This window comes from Rhynchophorus ferrugineus, unplaced genomic scaffold (genome assembly GCF_030347505.1).
Source record: "Rhynchophorus ferrugineus isolate W39M unplaced genomic scaffold, kcgeb_rfMv2 rfM1, whole genome shotgun sequence".
Classification (NCBI taxonomy): Eukaryota; Metazoa; Arthropoda; class Insecta; order Coleoptera; family Curculionidae; genus Rhynchophorus; species Rhynchophorus ferrugineus.
This window is the reverse complement of record NW_027472580.1, coordinates 88528577-88554391: the sequence shown is the minus strand read 5'-3', so window position 1 is coordinate 88554391 and position 25815 is coordinate 88528577. Positions and strand designations below refer to the sequence as shown.

Below are 25815 nucleotides of genomic sequence, written 5' to 3'. Positions count from 1 at the left end.
ACACAGCTTAAATAAATAAATTACCCTAGAGAAACAACAAACATATGAAGAAAAGTCCAACTAAAACCGACAACAATCTGGTCTATGTTTTAGGTTTGATTTTGAAACAATAATTTTTTTAGAAGAATTAAAAAAAATATATGTAAAACATAACACCAATATTTATGGGAAAAAATCTTGTTTCAACTTAATCTCGACAAACATCTGTGCCTTATCCGAACTACTGGGTAAACTTTTCGAGCAAAAATGAATCGAATATCTGTCATCTCTCGACGACCTAATGAAAATAACACTCTTAATGTTCAGACACCCTCCGACAACCGTAAAACTGTTTCCTATACCGTACCGAAGGAACAGATGGTGTTTAGGTCTCGTATTTCTTTCATCCGCTACGAAAAAAAAAAAACCTGAAGTCTGAACATTTGTTCAATGAAGCACCATGATGACTGGTATACATCGAGTCTGCGGATACTTTATTAATTAGCAAATCATTTGATGGGAACAAATTAAAAAATCAATAGTGCAACACAAAAAAAAAGCTAACTCATCAATATGTATAGAAAAAAAACGTTATACGGTTCCATTTATGATATAATAAAATCGTTCAGCTTGAAATCATATTGTTAAAAATGATTCAAAATTAGTGTAGCGTTTTAATAATAGAAATAATTAGAGTTATGTTTAAACATATATAATAATTGCTTCAATTTTATACAATAAACGATGGCATTAGCATTAATTAATAAGTAAAATACTTACTAATTGATATTCCACAAGTTATAAAATATGTTTAAGATTGATAAACAAATATATATTATGAAATGTAATCAGTTTATAATAAATAAATTGAGTCAAATGTAGAAAAAAGTACAGCAGCAGTGTTGCAACAACAAAATACTTAATAATATTAGCATATTATCATGTAGTATGATTAATAATCTTAATAAAATGGTTTAATTAGAATAATGAAGAATAATACAGTTAGGAGTATGTAAAAATCAGTCACTGTAAACCGAATTATACATAGAAAAGTCCACAACCTTGATTGCTTTTACATTTTTGGATGTCTAATGATATTTTTACTACTTTTTTTTATAATATAACAATAATTAAAATTAGAAAATATACAGTATTAAAATATTAATTTACTATCTCAACATTTTAAATTAAGTCGTTATACATATAAAACATGGAAGGTTTATATTCGTATCTTTTAAACAAAAATAGATAGATTTATTTTGTATTTATAGTTTTTTTCTTCATTCAAGTATAAATTAAACTATTTTTAAGCCAATATTCTATATATTTATTAGTTAACTGAATTAATTATTTATTTTAATTTATTTAAGCTACATGTCAAGAAATTATTCTTAATGATTTTCTTTATCTTTATTCACAAGGAAAAAATATTTTATATCAATTCAAATCCATAAAAGTTAACACAATGTTTCATTTTATTTCTGTTAATAAGTGAATAAAATACACTATGAGTATTATAACAAACAAACTGGTACGTTATTCGTTTATTTCTTACAAAATATGATATGTGAAAAGAAACAAAGAATGCCAAGAAAGAAGATGATTTTAAACGAACATTTTTCGCGAAAGAACCAAACTCCATGGCCAAAAGTAAGTAATTTTCATACGTCGTCGCAGAGCCCAACGAGGGGAGTCAATACACTCGTTCGCAAAATGCAGCAAACCAACCAGTTTTCAACCGACAATGGTTTGCAACCGAATTCCGACCAGAGATGGGCTATATGAACAGCTGAAAAAAATCAGCGAAAGCCGAAGAATAAATTCTTTTCGAAGGTGACACCGTCACATCATGGACGGGCTTCAGATGAGTCAGCTCTGCCTCCGACATGTTTTCGAGTATCGATTGGACGTATAGGGTGTCGGAAATATCGGACGACCATTCATGGACGGTTGTTCACAGATGCGGTACGGGGTGGAAAGTAACGTAATGCATTTACACCCCGTAGTAATGACAGAAAATCATTACCGTTCATTGATTAACGGGAAATAAAACGAAACAATGGTATTGTTCAATAACAAATGGTGATTAAACTGCAGTTATCTTGAATACAAAAAAGAACAATCGACTTCTTATCAATTAAAACCCCACCCTAAACGCGTGAACGGTCTTTAATCGAGCCGGTGTCGAGTTAAAAGTGCGTCGAAATGAATGGATTATCAATAAATTAGTTAAAAACGTCGAAGCTTACCTTGAGTATGTGCTTTTACGAAAAAAGTCTTCAGTGGAAATAAAGAAAAAAACGGCAAAAAAATTCGTTCAGAGACCGAATGCCGGTAAACAGCTGACTCAAAACTCGACTGAACTAACGACGGTGTCTGCCGCGGTTACTTCTTCGAGCCGTCCGATTGGGAAACGGAGAGGCGCAGGCGCGGCCGCCACTGGGGGGACTGATTCATCGAGCTGACAAACTGGCCGTGGCGTGCGCCGGATGTTTTCTGGTCCGGCTGTTCCTTTCTTTGTCGTTTTACGGGACCGAAATAAAGCCGAGAGCGGTCGTCCTTTTGCGTTCGTTCGGATGTGCGTGAATATCCAGGCGTTCTCTTTGCTGCGGCTTATTTTCTGAAATCCAGAGTCGATGCGCGTTATTTGAGTCATACGCAGACGGGTTCGGTCGTGCCTCGTACGGACGGTAATGGGTCTTTATGCGTACGACCAATAATCCCTCCGAGAAAAGAACAAAGGGTTTTAAAATAAGCTCAATCATCGAGCATATCATCAATCTACTCTGGTATGATTCATATTCTAAAGATCTTAACGTATCCAAAACATTTTCGACCCATTTGAAAGTTCACAATTTTTGATATAAAGAAAAAAATAGTTTTCAATATTGATCATATCGGGAGAAAGTTTAAACACTTAACTACAATATTAAATCAAGAAAATGTATTAATTATTGTTTTAAATAAGATTAGTGGCTACTTTTAATGACGCCCTACCATTTACAAATAGCAGAGAGACAGAATACAATAGACCGCAGGGAAGTGAACAAGATGTTCTATAGTGTATTCAAAGTAGCAGTGAACGCACGTCAGCTCAATTTATGACGTCAAAACGTCGCAATGTTGCCGCAACTTTGACATTTTACCTATTTTAGTTTGGACATATAACAACATTCTAATATAAATAAAATAATGTTATAAAATATAATTTATTTTGACATTACAGTACATCTAATGTATATATTATCGAAGGGCTTAAACTATAGTTAATTAAACAGCCACATTAGTTTATAGATTAGAGTGATTTTTATTATATTTATATTAAACTCTTTTCTAAACCACCTGTGGTATTCTCTGAAAGCTTAATCCATCTAATTAATGATTGTACAACTACATAAGTATTGTAATATTCCTATATATTCTGAATAATTACTTACATATCTATGAACATCTACAAATATACATGTTTCACACTCTACAAAACGGTTTTCTACAGTAATGCTATATTAGTTATATACTCACCTTTAGTTGTTTCCACTCTCGTCACCCTGTCTTGTATTGTCATCAATAAGTAAGCTGTTAATTTCCAATCTAACACAAGTTCATAATTCCACCATTACACAAACATTACACTACACATCCAAATAGTTCTTATTTGCATATTTTTCTCGCCCTCCATGTCTATTGTAGTTATTCTTTACCACATCACTTAAAAATTCGATTTGATTGAATATGCAGTGTTAGGAAGGAAGACTTACCCTCTGTAGTAATATTGTTCAGACATCTGAAGTACTGTGTATATTTACTCAAGCTTATTACTAAAAAGAATATTACATAAAACATAATTAAACATTTCATTTATATTTACCAAGTAACAATTTGAAATTATTCACTCGTTAATATGGTATCTTCAACACTTAATGTATGTGTTGCTAGCCATTCCTTAATTACAGCCTTGGCCACTTGTTGGGATCTTTTTACTGGATTCCTGAAGAACAATATATTTGCAATGATTTATTAAAACATATTATGCTTTACAAAACCTAATCAAATGTTATTATAACTCTTTTCTAGCCTTTTTTCATCGATTTTTGTTGAGATGTAATCTATTTCTGACTGTCTATTTATTTGGCCTTGGCATTTTCAAAACAAGCAAAGCGCCAAAACAACGTTTTCCTTATGCCAAACAAACTATGTAATATAATTTTAATTTAAAAAATTATTCTATATATTATATATTGTTGAAATATACATATTAATATACTAATTATTTATAAGAACTGGCAACGTAGCGAACTCTAATTTCAGTACGCATGCCAGGCGTCCCTATGAGTAGACTCTTGAGTTTTTTCTAAAGCGAACTTATTTTCATTCATACAAATAAAACACTAATCAGCTCTACTTCTGCCTGCTAAGCTCTGCTTTCCATTGTCTCTTGTGTCAGATCCTTCACCACTTTTCAGGTGAAACCAAAATTTCGTAATTTCTGTGCGAAAAACTGAACTAAGTGTTTCTTGTGAAGCCAGGATTAAGAGAGCAAACCATCATTAAGAGAATTTTACGAAGACTGGAAGATTAAATGGTAGTTAAGTGAGGCAAGGTCCGAGTTATACGGTGCATCAAATCTCTCCAGAAGATATTTCTCAATTTTTGCCGAGTCACTATGATTTTGAGCATTGTTATGATGGAAGAGAACGCATTTCTTATTGATCATTTATAGTCCTTTTTTTAATCGGCCGCTTCAGTCTCATTAGTTGACAGCATTGATGACCAACCCATGGTGAACTATTCCTTTCTAATCCTACGAAACACTTAGCAATACCTTCCTTGGCATCAGCGCAGGTTTCGCAACTATTTGTGCGTCTCTAGACGATCTTTTACCCATCATTGTCGGACGTGATACGCTTTTGATCGCTTATAATCATTGGATTCAAAAAAGGACTCAAACCACTTACGCAATTACCCTTGATTAAATATGCTAGTTCCTTGAGAATTCAATCAAGGATGTCTCATTACAGATGTTTCCTTCCATCAAGCACCGAACTCAACCCTTTTAGAGATCAATACAAAGGCTCTTGTCACAGATTCGTTGCAGTTTATAGTCGCTTATCGCTGACTTTTCCGCCGATATACACCCCCGACGATAGATTGCTTTCAGGTGTCTACCGAGGGATAATTCTGACTGCAGCAAAATCAGCACCCAATTCAATCAATAAAGCTGAGAACTATCCTGAACACCTTTTCATATTCTCAAACGGTTCCAAGAGAAATGACTAGGTGGGGGCAGCATTTACATCGGTGATGTCAGAAGAACACTTCAGGTTCCCCGTTTCATCGAGTGTATTGACGACTGAACTGTTTGTCAAGTATAGGGCTCTGACCTTAAAGTGCCTTCAACCATATCTACCTCTACACTCGCTAGGAGTGCTTACCCGTGAACTAACCTCTATAGCGGCAAAACTATCATCTTTATGTGGCTCCCTTCTCACTCTGGGATGATTGAAAATGAAAGAGCAGATAACTTAGCCAACAAGAGGGAGGGATCATTTACTGAAAATATCCTCTTCTGGGGTAGAGATATGAAGCACTATTGTACTAAAATCTTTAGACATCTACACTAACTCAGATGGGATCTAACAGAAAACAACAAGCTTTGGGAGGTGAAAAAAGAGTATTATCGGGGCCTTAACAACACTAACACCAGCAGGTGCAACTTAAGCTTATCCTTGCGTCTCAGAATTTGTCACTACAAACTGACCCATGAGTTTCTCATTAAGGGAGAAAGTCCACCACTGTGCGTCGAATGTGGTTCCTCAATGTCAACCAAACACATACTAATCGAATGTCAAAGATACAACTCGCAAAGAACTGGTTAACCTGGGAGAGACGATGGAACTGTGTCTTAGGCTCAAGAACTTGAACAAGCTGATTAATTTTCTAACCATAACAGGGCTACTAATAGAAATATAATAGTGTGCATCTCTGTAATATCATGTATGTTTGCTTGCATTTTTTGTTTTTTGTATCCTTATCACTGTCATGAGTTGTGCGGCCATTATACCGTATCATTCATATTCAAATATCTGTATGCTTTTACATATTTTACTTGTCATCTTGCAACATTCTTGTAATAACATTGTATACTTTAACTGTTACTGTAAATGTGTCGTATATTGTATATCTCTAAATAGACCCTAAATAGCCCCGGAGACTGATGGGTCTATAATATAAAAATAAATAAAATAAAAAAGGGCTCAAATCTCCTTTCGTTTCATTAACACTTCACAAACTGAAACTCGACCATTAAATCTTTCACTGTGAATTCATGTGGAACTCAAGTAACAAGCTTCTTTTGGCACACAATCCAATCCAATCTAGTCGTAAATAAGGATTTATATTTGGGACATATTAAATACGAATTTAAATAAAACAAGTGATGTAAATGATGTTTTATTTTTATCTGAACGGATAATCAGTTACTTATACATGTATGGGATGAAATGGCTGCTGCGGCTTCATTGAACGTTTTCCAGAAATTTAGTTTTCCATCGATGACATTGGTTCACTGACTGACTTAAACCATATCTGATATTTCACTTCGCGTTCGCCAGACTACATTAACTCCCCACAGTAACAAATGGAATCTACTATGTGTGATAAATAAGACTGTCTTGTTGATCTCCTAGTCTAAACCACAAAGGATTGTATTTCTAATCGATGACAGCAAATTTCTTTTGAAAGAACCATTGCTTATAAGATCCACTTCTGGTGATGAACTGACAATGGACGAATTGCAAACGACAATAGAATCATTAAAGTTTGGTAAGAGTGATGGAGTTGACCAAGCCATGACAGAAATGATCACGGTCAGTGGGGAAACGTTGTTTCAAAGTTTTCATGTGGTGCAGACACAAAATTGACGATCGGAAAGAGTACCGTCAGCATGCAAGAAAGCAATAATAGTCCCTATACTGAAAACAGGCCACCATAAACGGTGTAAGTATTATCGAGAGAGCTTGAGTGGAGATAAATTAAAAAGAATAGATGGGATTTAGACCCAGGCCAGCTGATGGAGAAGATGGACTGTCGTTTTTATTGATTTTAGCTCTGCGATCGACTGTATCCATTGCCTCTGACTTTGGACAACTTTAGAAGCTAAACATGCTCTCCTAAAAGGTATGAAACTTTTTCAGGCGTTGTACATTGGCTTCACCAGCACTTGCATCACTGCGCGAATGTGAAATAATATGTTAAATCTATTTGAGCTGCTTTTCAACATAATACTGAATGCAATTATGTGAAGAGTTTTTAAAAGCAGACATGGCGCTCAGTATAATGTTACAAACTTCTTGACCGATCTGATGTCCGCTGATATTCTAGCATTCTAGCACGATATTGGTTAGTACCGATGTTGAGGCTTCTAGTGTTCTTCATGATTCATAATAGAGTTCGCATCTTAGAACCATATAGATTGACATGGACCAAAGTCTTGACGACTGTAGATTGTAGTAGATTTTGCTTATCTAAGAAACTCTAGCATATATTACTAATTCTTCTGTATGGCTCCGAGACTTGGACACTCTTACAGTCTGGCAATTGTATGCTTGAAATATTTCAAACGCAATGCTTAAAGTAAATTCTACATGTTTCTCTCCAAGATCGTATTAGAAATGCAATACGTTTGTTGATTGAAGAATGAAGTTGAGGAACAAGTTCAAAGATTAAGATTACAATGGTTTGGACATATCTGTCGAATGAAAGCTGAACGAATTTCTCACAAAAGCTGCGACCAATCGTCAAATATTGCGAAATTTAGTAAAAAATATTCGAAGCACCGCGGCACCACCAACAGCATATTGGTTGAGAAGTAGACACTCTTCAGTCTCGGCTATGGTTTGATTATGATGACAAAATCCACATTATCGAACAATTATCGCTGAAGACCAGATATGGTGAAAACTACAACTAATATATATGAGTTGAAGTCTGATTTCTTCACTTAATCGCCCGTAAAATACTGGATACTGTAATATTTAAAGCAAGCTAATCATAACCTCTCCAGTTGATGATTTAGTTTCCTCTGTATTCATCTTTATATTACATCCATTATGATATAACGTTGCAAAAGTCACTTTTAAAAATATATTTTCCTGTAAGGTATACTACAACCAAATGTCTTTCGAAATCACAATGAGGATTGGTTAAATAAATCTATACATTATTAAGTTATTCATTAATAATCAACCTTTCAACTCAGTACATAATTCCTTCTCATGCTCTAGTAACTCGTACAACTTGGCTTGATAAACTCAGTCCACGGAGTAGCTTAAATACATTTCCGCTGGTTTTTCTTGTAAAGGAGTCATATTGAACTCGTAAAGATGATCCATTCACTTTTTGACCTAGTTTGGCCCTGAGCAAAATGCCCTTTGACAACTTTATCAAAATTACCACTACTAAAACGTTGAAACTAATATTCACTAATTTTAATACCAAAAAAACAGCAAAGTTATCCTTTTTTGAAGCGTTGACATGACATGATCTCTAATATGAAGCTTACACGGAATAACATGAAGTTGTAGTAAAGTTGTCTATTCAAAAATACTTATAGTATATGAACAGAGAAAACTATAATTCAGCAGAAAATTGCAGAAAATATTTCCAATAAGAACCAAATACTGAACTGAACACTGAATGTTTTACTGAACTAAATATCTGAATATCGCTTTTTTGTCATTTCTAATAGAGGATAAAGTAGATTTCTCTATGTTAACTATAAAAGACGACAGAAAACGATAAACTTACTTATGTTATAGAAATAGAAAACCTATTTCCTTATGAGTAGTATAGAAAACCTAACCAAAATCAAAATAAAAGTGTAAAGGTCTTGTCTGATTGGATGACGGAGATCAAAACCGTATTATCGAATAATAAACATGATGCTTTAATCAGTAATGTAAATATAAATAAGATTAAAATTATAATATTTGTGATTACGACAAGTGTTGTATTCAACTTTGCGCAACAGTTTATTTGAACCAAATAGCAATTTTTTATTTACAGGTAGCGTAAATGTTACATATTCGGTTTCTATTATCAATTTCGCATAGCTGCAGAGGCATCAAACTAATTCTTGATCATTAGTTATTGAATGCGGTAAGGATATTTTATATCTGAGGTGATATTCATTGTTGTAACGCCATTCATAAAATCTTTGAAAATAAACACACAGTATAATATGATGAGTACAAAATATTACAGGCACAACTTATCCTTAGCACACAATTCCACGAAGACAGATAATCTTATTCGAAAAGAACATTTTGTATCATAGTGTCAACATTCCGGTCTTCAATTTGCTTATTAAGATTTCTGTTTTATTAACATTCCTGCAATTGTCAAGCAAAGAATGTCAAGATAACATGGCCTCAAACATAGACAAAAAACACCATTAACTGCAATGATTCCATAAATCTGGATATCTATGGATAATCTAACAAATTGGATATCAGATAGATACAAAAAACCCGATAAACAAAAAACTTTAAAAATTTTGTGTTACGAAAAATAACAATATAAAAAATTTTCGAGCAAAATTATCATGTGAGCATCTCGTGAGAATCAAACGGTATGATCTTGCCTAGATGTATATAGTAAAGTGTATTAAATGGTAAAAACACTGAACACTTTTATTTTATTAGAGACTAACTTTTATTTTATTAGAGACTAAGTAAGGGCCAATGGGTTTTCCTAGATAAGTACTTAGTTTTAAGTCATTGAAGAGACAAATTGTAAGTAAGTTGGCAACCATCATATCAATAATACTAATGATTTAACGAAAACTTTAATTTCAATTTGGATGAATGTAACAAATTGAACAAAAAATGGAGATTAGGGACGAAATAAAATGAATATCAAAGAATATGTGTTGAAGATGAGATAAACAAACACACGTGAAAAAGAAACATGAGCAAATGAGCCTCACATTTAGAAAAGTACACTGATTATTAAATATATGGACATTCTAAACCAAAATACAATAAATTACATCTCTATAAGCTTGCCTCTGAAGATGTTTCATCAAATAAATTAATTCAGTTAAATGTAAACAATATAGTATTCCATAATACCATAAAACTGATTCTTTGCAAGTTTTTCATAAAAAAAGTCGGTTATTCCCCATAAATCTGGATATTTATTGGCCATGAGATAGATAAAAAAATTCGACAAACAAAAACTTAAGACTTTTGTGTTGGGAAAAATATTGATACAAAAAATTGTCGGTCAGAAACATGTAATCATCACGTGATGATATAGTCTAATCATCCAATCGTAACTGTAGCAGTCGAATTATCATATGGGATAGGAATCTCCTTCTTTACATAACAACAGAACAATTTGGCCACTATTTAAGGAATAGCTAATTTATAGAATAGCTAATTTATAGAATAGCTACCTAAGATTCATTGAAATGTGTCTTTAAAAACTAAGATAGATACAAAAGAAGCAGCGATACATATAATAAATAAGATTTCATTAACAAATCGACTTATATTTTATCCAGCGTCTAGCTCGAGCTGCGCTATTCGTTATTCGGAAAACTATAAAAACCACTATGATGATGTATTTTGATAGACCGAGCATATTAAAACCAAATCAAAGAAAACTGCAAAGAGCACACTAGAAATCTAATTCAACAACTATTTTGAATAGTGGAAAAATAATGGCATATATATATTTGGGGTAACACTGTCATATACAAACAGCAATCGACGTAATGAAATAAAGTGTTAAATAAACGTAATATACGTTACAATTAGGCGCCGTTCATTGTCATATGAGTTTGGTCAATGTGATAACTAACATAAATCAGACTAATAAATAAAAACAAAAAACGCATATTATAATGATAAGTCAAACAAGAAAAAAGATATTATACGACTGCAGTAACAGGATTAGTACATGGTTTGGCTTTGAAATTGCATCCAACTTATTATCAGATATTATTTAACTAAGATCGAAGATATCTGTCTTGATATGTTGATATAAAACTAGCGTAAAAACTGGATTATTCCAGAATGTTGAAAGCAAACTCAACAGCCACATTCCTTGTGGCCAAAAAAACGTGGCCTATGATTTAATAAACGGACAAAAAAATTAATAAAATATTATAAGTAAAAGCCATTATATTATTAGGGATCCGGCGACAAAACTTTATCACACTACACTTTTTCCAGTAAAGCTCTCAATAAAAATACATTTTTAGATCTTATTAGAAATTAGCCATAGTAGTTACCATAACTAACTGTCTTTAATCGTAGAATCTACAAACTACAAATTTATTTGAGCTGTAATGGGAAATGTGTAATGAGCTAAAGTTTTGTCGCGAAGTATATATTGGTAAAAAGTACATAACTGTTGTTAAAAACAAACTATCTGTTAAATTTGATGGTTTTGAAATTTATGTACATTTCATTGCAGTATTATTGAATTATTCGGTGTATAGAGACGCTAATTATACAACGCTAAACATTGCATTTTCCACATTCGCTATTTTTGTTGATTTATTTGGATAACACCCAATGAAATCCATCAAACAGTTTTAGAAACTTAAGGTAATATTGCTCCGTCATATCCCAATTGTTAGTTTTGGTTTAAATGATTTAAAAATGATAATCTTTATATCCGAGACAAAGAATAACCTGGATGGGTAAAAAAGAAAATGAATTGCAAGACCTACTGGAAGAAAATGAATTCTTTCCAGGCGTTTAGATGCGATGATAACGATCCAAAATGACTACCACAAGAAATGCCATTTCGAACCATTTAAACATTAGTTTGCCAGCTGAAAAAGGTTTTTGTGACTGACAATGAAAATTATATCTAGTACGACAATCCTAAACACAATCATGGGATAGTTCAGGAGAGACATCCATATTGTGACATTGTGGGATCGTCAAGCTGGTAAAACCGAATGAAGCTATTACTGCAGATGTCTACCGACGCCAGCTGGACAAATTGGATGATGTATTGTTCGTATCGAATGGGATGTTCTGCCGTAACCAGCGTACTTACCAGACATAACGCCTTTTGATTACCACGTGTTCTGATCGATGCAGCGTAAATTGATTGACACAGTTTTGAAATGCCGAAGAAGTGCGAAAATATATCAATGCTTGGATCCCTACGAAACCAATATCGTTATTTCAACAAGGTAATATGTAAGATGTAGATATAATCAAATTCAATTGAGTGATTGTGCCATTAAATCATCAAAAAAATGTAAATCTGCTGAAAAAAAGCGTAATATTTTTACCTTACTTCGACAGACAGTCATTAAAACAATAATCTATTGTCTCCAAGTTCAAATAAATTAGTGGCTACTGCTCGTGTGACTAACAAAACGGGCGCAGCGTTTAAAAGTAATTAGTATGCAACCTGGAAGCCGGAAGACATAATTAATGTCATAGAAAAAATGAAAACATCCTTTAGAATAAAAATATTACAAGAAACTAACAGAAAACGTCAAGAAATTGACGAACTTTGAATGTTGGAAACGTATTCGTAGATATCATATTGATTTTAAATACTAGGCCTGTGAATTAATTTTAAGAGTAGAATTTATAACACATAGTACGAGAATTGCTATTTATTAACAGGTCAATTGAAAAGTCCCCTGTCTGACACATAGATGACGCTACTAGAATTAAATCCATATGTTTTTTAGTTAGCCCTAACCCTCAAAACATGCGTGTATAAATTTGACAGCTGTCGGATCATTAGTTTTTGAATTTTATGTTAAGTTTAGACGTGGTGAAATGAGCACCGAAAATGGTGAAAGCAGTGGACACCCAAAAGAGGTTGTTACAGACGAAAACATTAAAAAATCCACAAAATGATTTAGAAAGACAGTAAATTAAAATTGAATGAAATAGCAGACGCTCTAAAGATATCAACTGAACGTGTACATCATATCATTTACGAATATTTGGGTATAAGAAAGCTATGTGCAAAGTGGGTGCCGCGCGAGCTCACTTTTGATCAAAAACAACATGTTGATGATTCGGAGCAGTGTTTGAAGATGATCAAGCGTAATAAACCCGAGTTTTTGCGTCGATATGTGACAATGGATCAAACATGGCTCCATCATTTCACTACGAAGTCTAATCGACAGTCATCCCAATTGACTGCACACGATGAATCCGCCCCAAAGCGTGGAAAAACGCAACAGTCGGCTGGTAAGGTTATGGCGTCTGTATTTTAGGATGCGCAGGGAATAATTTTCCTTGGCTACCTTGAAAAAGGAAGGACCATCAACAGCGACTATTACATAGCGTTATTGGACCGTTTAAAGAACGAAATAGCCGAAAAATGGCCGCATTTGAAGAAAAAGAAAGTGCTGCTTCACCAAGACAATGCACCGTGTCAGAAGTCAGTGAAAACGATGTAAAAAATCCATGAATTGGGCTTCGAATTGCTTGCTCATCCACCGTATTCTCCATATCTGGCACCCAGCGACTATTTCCTGTTCTTAGGTCTCAAAAGAATGCTCGCTGGAAAGAAATTTTCGTCGAATGAATAGGTGATCACCGAAACAGAGGCCTATTTTGAAGCAAAGGACAAATCGTATTACAAAAGTGGTATCGAAAAGTTGGAGGGTGGCTATAGTCAGTGTATCACCAGGAATCATCACGGAATTATGTTGAATAAAAAAAAACTAATTTTGCCAAAAATGTTGACGTTATCAATTCAGATGAACTGAGTTCACTGTTTTATTGAACGGGCTATAGATATAGTTTTTATAAAAATCCCAAATGTGAAAAGTGGGTAACACTAAAACAGAACATTACACATAATGAAGGTTCTCTTGTTTCTGGTGGGATATCAAGGACGGGATAACAGAACGCTACCGTTAATAATTGAACAAACTAAATAAAGAGCTTGACCAAAACAGACTTATATATACAGCATATACACCAGATCTGGTTCTGTCCTACTTTGTTCCAGTTAATGTAGCACTCACGCCTTGTTTAAAAGTGGATACGATGTTCAGTTCAGAAAACAGTTCAAAACGATGTACGAATTATAATAATAATCGACGACTAATGATAATCACCCATATAGAGACTTGCAACCTACTACTTATTTTTACGATAAAGTAAACCTGTGTTTCTAGCCTCAATGTGCGAGGTTTTTATTAGAATTCATTATTTTCCAAAGAATCCAACTCTAGTTTTTATCTGAAGAAAAACAACATATACAAAAAAACTGTATTATGAATACATTTTAGACTGAAAGACCCAAAGATGGAAGAACATTACTTAACAAACATACATATCCTAAATCCAATGTAAATAGTACATCCCTCTACATTAAGCAGATATGTATCTACAAAAATAACAAGAAGTTCTTTTCAATAAAAACAATCAAAATGATGTTTCCAAATTGATCGGAAATATATAACATAAGTTTTTTTCACAGATTCTTTGGGAATAGTTAAATCTGTTGCTTCTACTTCAAACAGGCAGGAACCTGATTGTCAATAACGCCAGGAACGTATTCATTTTTATTAGAAAAGATCGATCGAAGAGAAATCAAAGAAAAGACGATTAAAATAAATCAAATAAAAAAAATAAATATACTATATTGTATCTGCTTGTTCGTTATAAATAAAGCTCTTCTGCATCGTTTTATATAAAATTCCCAATTCAAATGTATAAATGATATAAATATAATAATATAATCAAGATGAAATTCGTTATGATTTATATATTTATAAGAAAGAAAAATGAAATCATACACCTGGCAGTTTAAGGAAAGACTAATGTCCAATAACGACTAGAATCGAGATGTTCTATTTCGTATTCAACATGTGGCAAATATATTTCAATATTTATGTACAACTTTCATCGCTTTAAACTTGTTTAATTCTTAAACAAAAATCATAACCGAAACAACTATAACTATTCATACAAAAAATATATACCTCAGAAAATTGATAGTGGAAAGTTAATGTATAAAAATACAGTGTTTATTTTTTTAACAATTAAAACCCTTTAAAACTAAATACAACGTCTAATATACAGATTCCAAGGAACAACCCATTTCCTATGAAATTAATGGAATTATTTCAATTTCAAGCAGAGTACAGCTGGCGTGCGTTATTTTATAGACGTGTGGTATGGTATGCATCTTGTCTAGGTCTAGTAGTTAAACTATAGAGTTTTCTCATAACTTCCGCTATTACCCTCCGTAATCTTTTACAGACATTACTAGAAACGCCGTATTGATAAGACATAAAAGATATTTTTCAAAATTCCAAGAAATTCTGATATATCTTTATGAAATAATTACTCCCTTCCTTTAATATTTTCTAAAAATTATTCGAAACGCACTGTTAGGGCAGAAGAAATAACTTGGAATAGGAAAAATGTACGTAATATTCTTTACAGAAAAAGCGACACCATATATCTTACAAACCAAATTATTTCATTTGTTTATTATTTTAAATTGTTATAAGACGAGTTTTGCAATAGGACTCTTAACATTTACTTTTTTTTTTACTTTTTCCGTTTAATTGTGAAACCTATTTTATAGTTAACCACTAGTATTCCATCTAAACAATTTAACTTAACAGTAACTGTTTATTCATAGATGGCACAAACAAACCTGACTATCTGTATTTCAATATCAACTATTAATTACTTTAAAACGGTGTTTTACTTGTTCGATTGCTAGCAAAAATATCTTGAAAAATGTTTAGAAAACAAGTATTTTTATCAGACTTCAATATTTAATTATCCTTCTATCTTTTAAAAGCTAAACCGTCTTTATAATAGTCATTAGTATGACATTTAAACGGAAATCAATTAAGGAAGCTCATCGTAAATGTACATTCATAGATGTCGCCAATACGTACCTATATATACGTACATTTGTCAATGTCATCTATTATTTACTTTAAAATGATGTTTTTGTTAATTTATTACTTGTGAAAATAACCATTTCCCGTATGTTTCTGTTAATAACAGGGATTACAGATTAAACTTTTTATGATTTGACATCTTATTGGCGAAAATAAATGTAGTCGATAAAGACGCGCTGAAAACTATTACAACTGATATGCTGGAAGCTCAAACAGAAGGAAATCATCGTGGAAGCTCGGTCACGGGTCGCAAATTCCATGAAAACTCACATGGAAAGGCTTAAAGGAGGCAGGCTCCACTACACTCATCGTATTCTGAAGACGTTATTTCTTGTAACCGATGTTCGTGGTCTAGTAGCACTTCCTTACCATCCGAATGCTGTCAGAGATAAAGAAAAAAAATAGTGGCAATAAAGCACTAATATTTGAGGAAAAAAGACCATCAAAATACTTAACCCTGATTACATACCCCACCTAAATTGATATAAAATGTCTAAAAATATAATCTATTATTGGGTATATTTAACAAATTCCTTCAAGTGAATTCAGTTAAATTAAAGCAGTGTAACGTTAACGAACATCAATGCGATAACTCCCCGACACTCCTGATGTTTAACCGAAAAAAAAAGGAATCTGTGATTCATCCAGTAACCCCTCGGCTTTACTATTTAGCCTGTAAATGGTTCTTAACAAGAAAATTTACTTATTTAGGCCCGTAAATAGATCTGTATTATTTTTAGATTAAATCTACCCTGATATCCTAAACACGCTATAACTAGCAATAAATAAAAAAACATCTTGTGTAATATTTACTTTTATTGTAACAGAAAATTAAAATAGACACTATTATATTTTTATGAAATAAATCACAGAACGATTAGAACAGTCGTGCTTGGTGCATTTGCATCGATTATTTGGTGAATATATCAGCGCCTAAGCAACAACCAATGAAGTTGCGTGTATATTTGGTTGCATCCACTTGATTACGATAATATCTCATTTAAAGTAATTGACCGACACACTTACGAACAAAACACACACGCTTATATATATATATAAATATATCATTATGCACACTATTTAATAAATAAAATGTCTTTTGTGATTAAAAAGGCGAATGCGCCGGTATTATCCGCCTACCTAGCAACTAATAAAACCATGTGGGTGTTAATTTCATTTATTGTGAAGTTAACATTAACAAAAAATATTATTTGGGAATTAGTTTTTTATGAAACGAAGCATAAAAAATAATCCAGGTGATTTCAGCAACGAGAAAGCACAACTTGTTTTTTTGTCTTCGACCGGAAAGAGTATGCGAAAAACAAGCGTCCTAAAAGCGTGGCATTAAAAAAAAACAAACAGTAAACCCTCCAAAAATTTAAGAAGCTGCAAATTAACAAACTTATACGCTTATCACATAAATACGCGCATAATTTATGTATATAATATACAATGAAAAAAAATAAAATATGATTATTTACAAAAAAAAAACAACAAAAATTCAGTCTTGGCACTCTTAAATTTTTGTAGGATTTATTTTACATTATTATACAAAATAAATTATAAATATTTTCATCTGTATTAAATATATAATATTAGATAATTCTATTTTAGGGTATTACACCAAAATTTTAAATAACGGGGCATATTTTTTTGTAGAATTACTTCAAGTTTGAATCTACACAATCTAAGAGATTTCTAAATACATAATTTCGAAATAAGAGGAAACTGAACTATAAAATCGAATCACAAAACTATAAAAATGAACCTAAATATTATTCTGTGTACCATGGCAACCATGTTTTAGAATATTCATAACTTCACAGTTACTGACATTTGGCTTTTCTTGATTGGGATACCCCAGTGGACTACGAAAGTGTTTACAAGAATCTTGTAGTCCTAAGAAGAAAATATCTTCACTACTTTATTAACGGCTACATTGCAAATCGGGCACCTTTTTCTAGTCCTTAAGATAAATTTCGCGCATTTATAACAACAACAATGGTGAGCGATATTCGTGTGCAAAAATATACTGTCCTTCGGTGCACTATGACAGAAGATACAAAGAGCCGATTCCGGTTCGGACACTCTCTCTTGCGAACTCCCGGAAGAAAAACCGCTGGATTCGGAGGAAAAACTGGACGTAGCCGATGATATCGAAGAACACCATTTGTCGACGCTAGGCCCCGGTAATAAATTTGATTTTTCGTCGCCTAACCTAGAGGATGACTCGACATTCGATTCTAATCCCGACGATTCCGTTTCGATTTTAATTTTTTTCGTCTCTACTTCCGAGTCATCGCTCTCCGATACTCTACGCTTTAAACTTTTCACCGACCGATTTGATTTCGACAATACATCCGAATTTGACGAACCGATCTTCTCTATAACACCTAATGACTGAGAACTGGAACATGATTTATCTTCATTTTTCGAATTACCTAAACATAGGGAAAATAGTTTTAATTTCTTGTATGAGTTACAATTTCAAACATAGTGCGAGTTAAGCTATTCATTACATTTGTTGTATAAATAAACCAACCTAAGATTATCTTATCAATTCAACAAAATTTCCTTAATTGCTATTTAAAAAAAAAACAGATAAAAATGTACACCTAATGATAACGATAAAAAGTTTAAAACGCCTTGAATTTATTTATGCTATTTATATTTCAGTCTTAAGAAAAATATTTCAGTCTTAAATCGTTTTTACAGACTCAGCGCACAATCATTAATAGTAAAATATTGACAATATAATATAACATATAAACTTCAAGGATAATTTGAAAGTATAGTTTGACCTATATAGTAAAGAACCCTGAAGTTGATTTAAAACAAAATGCTTTCACTGCTGACGTCTGCAGGGTTACATTGACGTAATAAGCGTTTGATACGGAAAAAAGGGCAGAAAACCAATGTACCTCAGAAAATTGGCGAGAGAAAATATGAAACAATGTCACCAAATAAGAATAAGATGATAGATACAAGATGTTATGAAGAGGTCACTACATACATATGTATGAATTACATAGAGTACTTAGCACAGATATTAACATCTTATGAAGTTACTTACTACCTTTGACGACTACGTTAACAGTAAAAAATATATATTGTTATTGAGGCTGATATGATTTTTCAAAAAGAGTGGGTCCAGTGTTGACAGACACTATGACAAACTGTGTGATCAAGCAGCAGGTCCGGATAATAAAATTTTCACCAAAATAAGTGTTTATTAGGGCTCCAATCTTGATCCCAAAAACAATTTTTAGCACAGCTTTGTAGTAACAAAAAAACTGCCGTATATGCAAGACTAGGTGAAAAAACACCCAGTTTTCAACAAAACACCCAGTAGTTTCTGGTAAATATTTTTTTCGTTAGAGAACACTTAAATCACCGTAAGAAATCATAACGGCCATTTGAACGATGTCATATTCCATACATCAAGTGACATCAACAAGTAAAGTACAAATAAAGTAAATTAGAACATATATGGAAAAATAATATCGTTAATATATTACTAGGAGTTTGATTCGCTCTATATCAATGCTGACCAATCCTTATTGAAGAACCATGTATTAGAGTTTAAGAGAGTATAAATATTTTGCAACTGAGAAGAAAAGAAACGTTAATTTAATTGATAAATTTAATTTGAGCCAACAGATTAGAGAAAAGATAAGGGAAAGAATACTAACAAATAGATGACAAGTGGGAGTCAGATGCTGAACTGGATTTATGCATTAATTCGTTTATTGAGAATGTGTATTAAAAAAGTACATACCCCACCTATGAGCCATAAAAAACATTTTTTAACACTACTTACATTACTTAGAAGATGTAAGGGTACAGAATATGTTTATAGTCGCTGGGACTGTGATGATATGAAGTTTATACTTTTTCATGCATTATATCGATACAAGCAGAACGTTTAGAACGTTAACACAAACGTTTAAAAAGAAGTTTAATTCGAGAGTGCGGAAGAATTTTGGGAATTGAACACAGTGGAAAGGGATGATAGGTGAAGGATTGATATTAAATAAAAATTGATATGCTCATTCAAACAATGACAGAAACAATATGAAAAACAAAAGAATATTTCTTTAACGAGACAAATTTCACGTGTCCCTCGAATAATGACACTCAATAATGCCAAAAGATTTTCCAAAGCAAATGAATTAAAAAATTACACCTAAAGTTACATTGAAGTAAGACAATAATGACACTCAATGGTGCCAAGAATTTCCAAAGCGAATTAATTTAAAAAATTAAGCCTAAATACTATTATTTAAGTTTTAAACACACTTTTTTAACCATTAATCAAGATAGTCATGGTTTAGAAGATACTGCATATCTTAAAAATAAAAATATTAAATTTAATTAATAGTAGTTATGTATATCTTCACTCCGGGAACTTCCATCAAACATTTGTTGTACAAACAAACTTACACATCATACACATAATTTCGACCATTATCATCATAAAGCACCCAACTTATGTCAATTATCGGCTTTCACCAAAACTGTGTAATATTTTTATTACCTCATTTCGCTAATCCTTTGAAGACCTCCACTACAATATTCGACAGAAAATGCCGAAACGCCATAATGATACTGACCGCCTCCAATGACAACGCTGAAGAAGCGTAAACCTTTCCGAAACATCGCACTGATTCAACTGCTCTAAGTCGACCCTAGTAAAAACAATATAATCATGAGAATCTGTACGAATACACAGAAAGTGTCGATTATAAGCGTTTCAGCCTCAGAAGCTGCTTAACGCCTGGGCCTACAGTTTAACGTGGACTCCGAACCACGGCCATCGGTTACCAATATGGTTAGAATCCCGTGGGTAATTGAACCTTGACAGGGACTTACTTTATCGCATTACCACACGAGGTTTACCCATTACGTAACCATTGCGGAAAAAACTTTAGTTAACTAACATGTTTGCAGCACCTGAGTAGTTATTCATGGCTGGCCTTTATAGTTTTGTCTACAGAACAGATTAAGTTGCTTAAGTATATGTAATTAAGAAACGATAAGATGATTGAAGATATGTTGTAATCTATATCACAAGACATGTAAGGAAATTTTGTGAAACTGATAGAATGCAAATAAAAATATGACCTGGTTTTCAATAAATAATTCCAAGATACATATTTTTATTGCATTTTTCTTTAATATAGAACCTTATTTGGTTTATGATTTATTCGAAAACTACAAAAAAACGTAATGCAAAATCCCACTTTCAAACGTTTGCAAAAGTAACACATATTTCCCGGGTCAACCGTACCAAAATGAGCGGTATCTTTTAAAATAATAACACAAGGCCTACTAAGAATCGAGATATTAATACAAGATCAAACTTAAACTCACCCTTTTCGTTTCTTGAATCCGTAGGTACGTAGATGCTGTCCAGGTTTAATTCAGGGCAATCCTTTTGGGAACCTACACCAGAGCTCTGCGACATTCCACTTAAACAATTCTGAAGCGTCGATAACTTGATGTTCGCTCTCTTTCTCCGATTCCTCCTCCGAGGTCGGGGCGGATAAAATTTCTTTCGAGCCTAATAACAAAGCATGGAAAATCTGATGAGAAAACTGTTCGTTAAATATAAAATTATGCCCTCGACAAACACAAGCACACTCATAAGTGTTCTAGACGCCGATGTGACGCGCTATAGGTGCAGGTTTTGTCGCGTTTAAGCGGGGATGTGTATTGTTTGTAAGAAATCAGCAAAAATATAAAACAAAATAGTTGTAAGGTTTCATACAACTTTTAAATTATTCGATCAAAAAACGACATCAAAAGTTAGTTGAAAATAGTTCTTCAACATCTTGATATTTATTAGCCTCAACATTTCAAAAACATTGAGAACAGGAATAAGTTTCCATTATTTTGAAGAAAAGTGAGTTTCACAAAAAAGTTACAGAGCTATAAAAATATTAAACTATTCCCTTTCCAAATTAAGTATTGGTTGTTATTAGGTTATTGAAATTATCAGTGCTGACACTATTTAGTAGAGATAAAACAAAGTTATACATATTTGCAGATTATTCTGAATTGCAGGAAATGAAAAATTCGAATCCAAAATTTTAAGATGAGTGAACGGGAATACAACATAAACTTATGAAAATAAAGACAATATAAGCTGCAGAAAAAAACTAAAAACAAAAAAATATCATGAACTCATGAATATCAAGACCAACAAACATAATTAAAAATTGATACACAATTAAAATGACTATAAAATAGAGGCAGATATATAATGATATATAATAAGAAATTAAAGCACTATACTTGCTAATACAGAAAAGGAAAACCAAGCATTTTCATGATCGAAAATGGCATACGAATCGAAAGGCATACAATATATAAAATCGGCAAAAATGTCAGTGCTGTATCACCGTAAGGTAACAAGGATGAATAATTAGAAAGATGTTACTACTGGAGATTAGATAACTTCTTTTAATGCCAATGAATTATTTTATTTAATATAAAGTGCCTATTATCAATTTATGTTTTAGCAAATCTTGAAAATACTTATAAATAATAGAATGTGAAATTCTCCAAGCAACAAAATTATATGTGAACGGCCATTTGATAAACAGGAATCCATGCCCCTCTGAACATCGTGGAAACTTACTCCTAAAATATATCAAATGTACAAAAGCTTGTTCCAAATTAAAAAGGACATTTTAAAAATTTACTCCAGCTGTTGATGAGTAATTAATCCTAAAATTTAATCAACAAACAATTAAAAATAGGGTAAATGTATTACTTGCATTTGTGCGAAACAAAGTACTATATGAAACGTTTCAGTTGAGGAGTAAGCGTGTAATAATATCTACGAGTGAAATAAGCACTTTAAACATAGACGATACATAGAAAAGATGAATAATTGAATAATTGCTAAGACCAAAATGAGTCATAACAGAATGTGCCATTAAAACTATGGGTAAATGCGTTCAAAGATTGATCAGCAAAGATTTTAATCTTCATTAAAATTAATTAAAATGATATGGAACGGTATTGAATCCGAATACCCCTAAGAAGTAATTTAGTATTTCTTCTCAGTAACAGTATTCCTTAAATTGAACACCATGCGATTTTTAGCTCTTCAGAAATTTTGTTGAAATGAGTTAAGCGTCATACTGACGTTAAGACCACCGCCCAATCTAATGAATTGTCATCCTCATATGTTTGTTACGTGTTTTACATGTTACATGTTTGTTACATTAAATATGTTTAATTAATAATAAATAACAAAAAGTCCTATTTATTTTGGAACGCACAGCTGTAACATGCATATAAAACAGTGCTGCTACCAAAAAAAAAACACACAATCAAGAAAATTACCCACAAATTAAAAACACGCACCTGATAACACGATAGGCAGAGGGGTAAATGATTCGAATCCTTGCGCATCTTGCACTGCCTGCATGTCTGTCGATCGTTCAAAATATAACATTCAAATTAAAATCCGGCCCACAGAAAAGCCATATTCATACCTATACAAGTTTTCATCTCATTCGTCACACCCTAATCAAACCTGTACATACTTTTTTGTGTTGCTGAATACTTACCTTGCGTTTAAATGAGTCTATAATGTACAGCAACACAACTCGCAATATAACTAACTGAAAATGTTGAAACTTAATACTGAAAATTAAATAACAAAGTTTTTGGCGTTCTTCGATTAGAATAGATTTATAATCGTATTTAGGTAGCCAATAACTTCGTTATATTTAAAGAAAAAGAAATGCAATGGATCTGTAATAAAAGGTATGCCAATAACATATATATAGGTCCATGATTTGACAAGAAAGAAATAACAGCTATTCTTTCAAACAAAGGAACTTAATAGCTATTGTTAAACATGTCTACAGATAAGTACTTATAAATTATTTAGCAAGTCAGTTAGTTTATATAAGATAAAGTCTATAAATAATTAATATATGTTGATAGTCAATTCATAAAAATTAGAAACTATATTAATTTCAGGTTTTAATTTAGAAACTGTATATGATTTCTTACAAATAAGAATATTTTTTAAAAATCCTTATGCCTTTACATACCACAAATTGATAAAACAAAAAAAAATTACCTGCCTACTGGATCTATTACCATAAAGAAGAACCTAGGATTGTAACATCCCAAGTCCTTTATCACATATTCACACAGTTTATGATTCTTTTAAATTCACATAGTCTTTAGCAATTGGCTTTTTGAGTAGCCATTGAAAAACACTTCTAGTCTCTATTAAATAACTCAAAAAGTTCACACAACATGAAATTCTATGTGACCAATTTAATCCACTACATATGGAGAGTTTCGAAGAAGGTCTATATGATTTTAGAGACAGCCTCTAATGATAGTTTAGTTCAGTTCAGTTTTAGTTCTATTTTCAATTTTAGACCTGTCATCTAAAACCAAACCGACCTACCACAAAAACTCTCATATCTTGAATATATACCTGGAAACATTTTTCACAATATCTGTACTCATGGTTATGATTTTCCCCCTGGCATTGCACGCATTTTGAGAAATCTAACCTTCCAAATGATGTTTCCCCTGAAGAATTTTCCTCAGTAGAATCCTCACAATCAGTTACATATACTTCCAAATCACTCTGACACATTACAGCTGCTGCTGCTGCAAAAACGAAATCCTGCAAATAGTATAGACTTAGTATTTTCCTATTTTATACAGATTTATTATTCTTGCAAAACATTAACTTACACTAGGATCACTAGAAGAACCACTAATCCCATCATCACTTTCTGACATACTAGCAACTTCATATTCAATTTCTACTTCATAGTTATCCGAATCTGATTTAGACTCAGTATCAGAAGAATCTCTTACAACATCTGAAATTGTTTGTAGAATATTCCATAAGTTTCATTTCGTCCAAGGAAAGCTTCCTTAAGAACCTACCAGTTTCTTTATCTTGTATGCTGTATATGCTCTCTGTATCATCCTCAGAACCTTTAGAACTTTCACTAGCCAAACGAAAGTAAGTACGAGGTCCTTTAAATTTCTCAAAATTTATATCTTCTTCAAGTGAATGTTTTCGCCAGGGAGACTCTGTTAATTAAGGTATCAGATATAAAAACTATCATAAGAATTCTTTACACAAATTATAACATTCCCAATTAAAACTAATAATTTTTTAGATCAAAACAACATTAAACGTTTATAGTTCCACGTTAAAACATGTGTAATTATAATGCAAATTCGAGTAAATATGTTTACAACTATTGTATTATCATTATATTATTACTAAAAATTATACATTAAACTGATAAAGTAAAAATAAATTTATAGCAATAAAAAATCAAACTAATTCTAAGAAATGCATCCGAAAATACCTACATAGGGTTAGGAATTGATATATCAGTAGTTTAAACAAACGTTTAATCCAAAGTTTAAAAAAAAATTATGTTCATATGGATAAATTAATGATTTTTGGTGATCACATGAGTACTAAACTAAAACATACCTGAATTTCTCTCAACCGTAGTCGACATTATTAAATTATCAACCGCCGACAACTTTTATAAACAGTAAGAAATGAGTTGAAGTCAAACTTAAAGCAAATAAAATTTTAAACTCGTACTAACTTGTACAGTATGAGTATATTTTCCACGAATACAGGCGCAACAAACGGAAATTCCTATATCTAGATTATTACAGCGCACCTATATTTTGGTGATAATTCTAAAGTTACTAGATTTTTAAAATATTCCCGCAAAATATGACTTTCGGTTATTTTTTAATAAATACAAATATAATCTTTGGAGAAATATACAATATAAACAAAATAAAATAACAAAGGTAGCAACATCGTTATACATAATAACGTTATTATTTTATTTTATATTTACATATGTCACATCTGTATAAAATAT

General features: G+C 32.2%; 2 protein-coding genes across 7 annotated transcripts in view; both read right to left on the bottom strand.

The window, feature by feature from the left end:
* The window catches only part of cib (thymosin beta cib), a 53491-nt gene extending 32926 nt beyond the window's left edge, over window positions 1-20565 (bottom strand). For 3 of the 5 annotated variants that reach the window (XM_076397485.1, XM_076397508.1, XM_076397516.1), the window contains exon 1: window positions 2229-2371. The gene's annotated coding sequence lies outside the window, so the exon portion shown is untranslated. Of the gene's footprint in view, window positions 1-2228; window positions 2478-3501; window positions 3798-3847; window positions 3968-20441 lie in introns of those variants that run through there. The other 2 variants (XM_076397492.1, XM_076397499.1) reach the window with 2 other exon arrangements.
* LOC143192005 (uncharacterized) lies at window positions 17066-25614 on the bottom strand. 2 transcript variants are annotated; one of them, XM_076397469.1, is made up of 7 exons: window positions 25407-25614; window positions 24842-24991; window positions 24644-24774; window positions 24378-24572; window positions 23282-23347; window positions 21278-21467; window positions 17066-18345 (listed from the first exon to the last, which is right to left on the bottom strand). In XM_076397469.1, exons 1-7 carry the CDS (start codon window positions 25432-25434, stop codon window positions 17804-17806), a joined length of 1302 nt encoding a protein of 433 aa, XP_076253584.1. In that variant the 5' UTR covers window positions 25435-25614; the 3' UTR covers window positions 17066-17803. The 2 variants fall into 2 exon arrangements, with proteins under 2 accessions (XP_076253584.1, XP_076253591.1); XM_076397476.1 differs by lacking the exon at window positions 23282-23347.
* Between the last annotated feature and the right edge of the window lie 201 nt (window positions 25615-25815).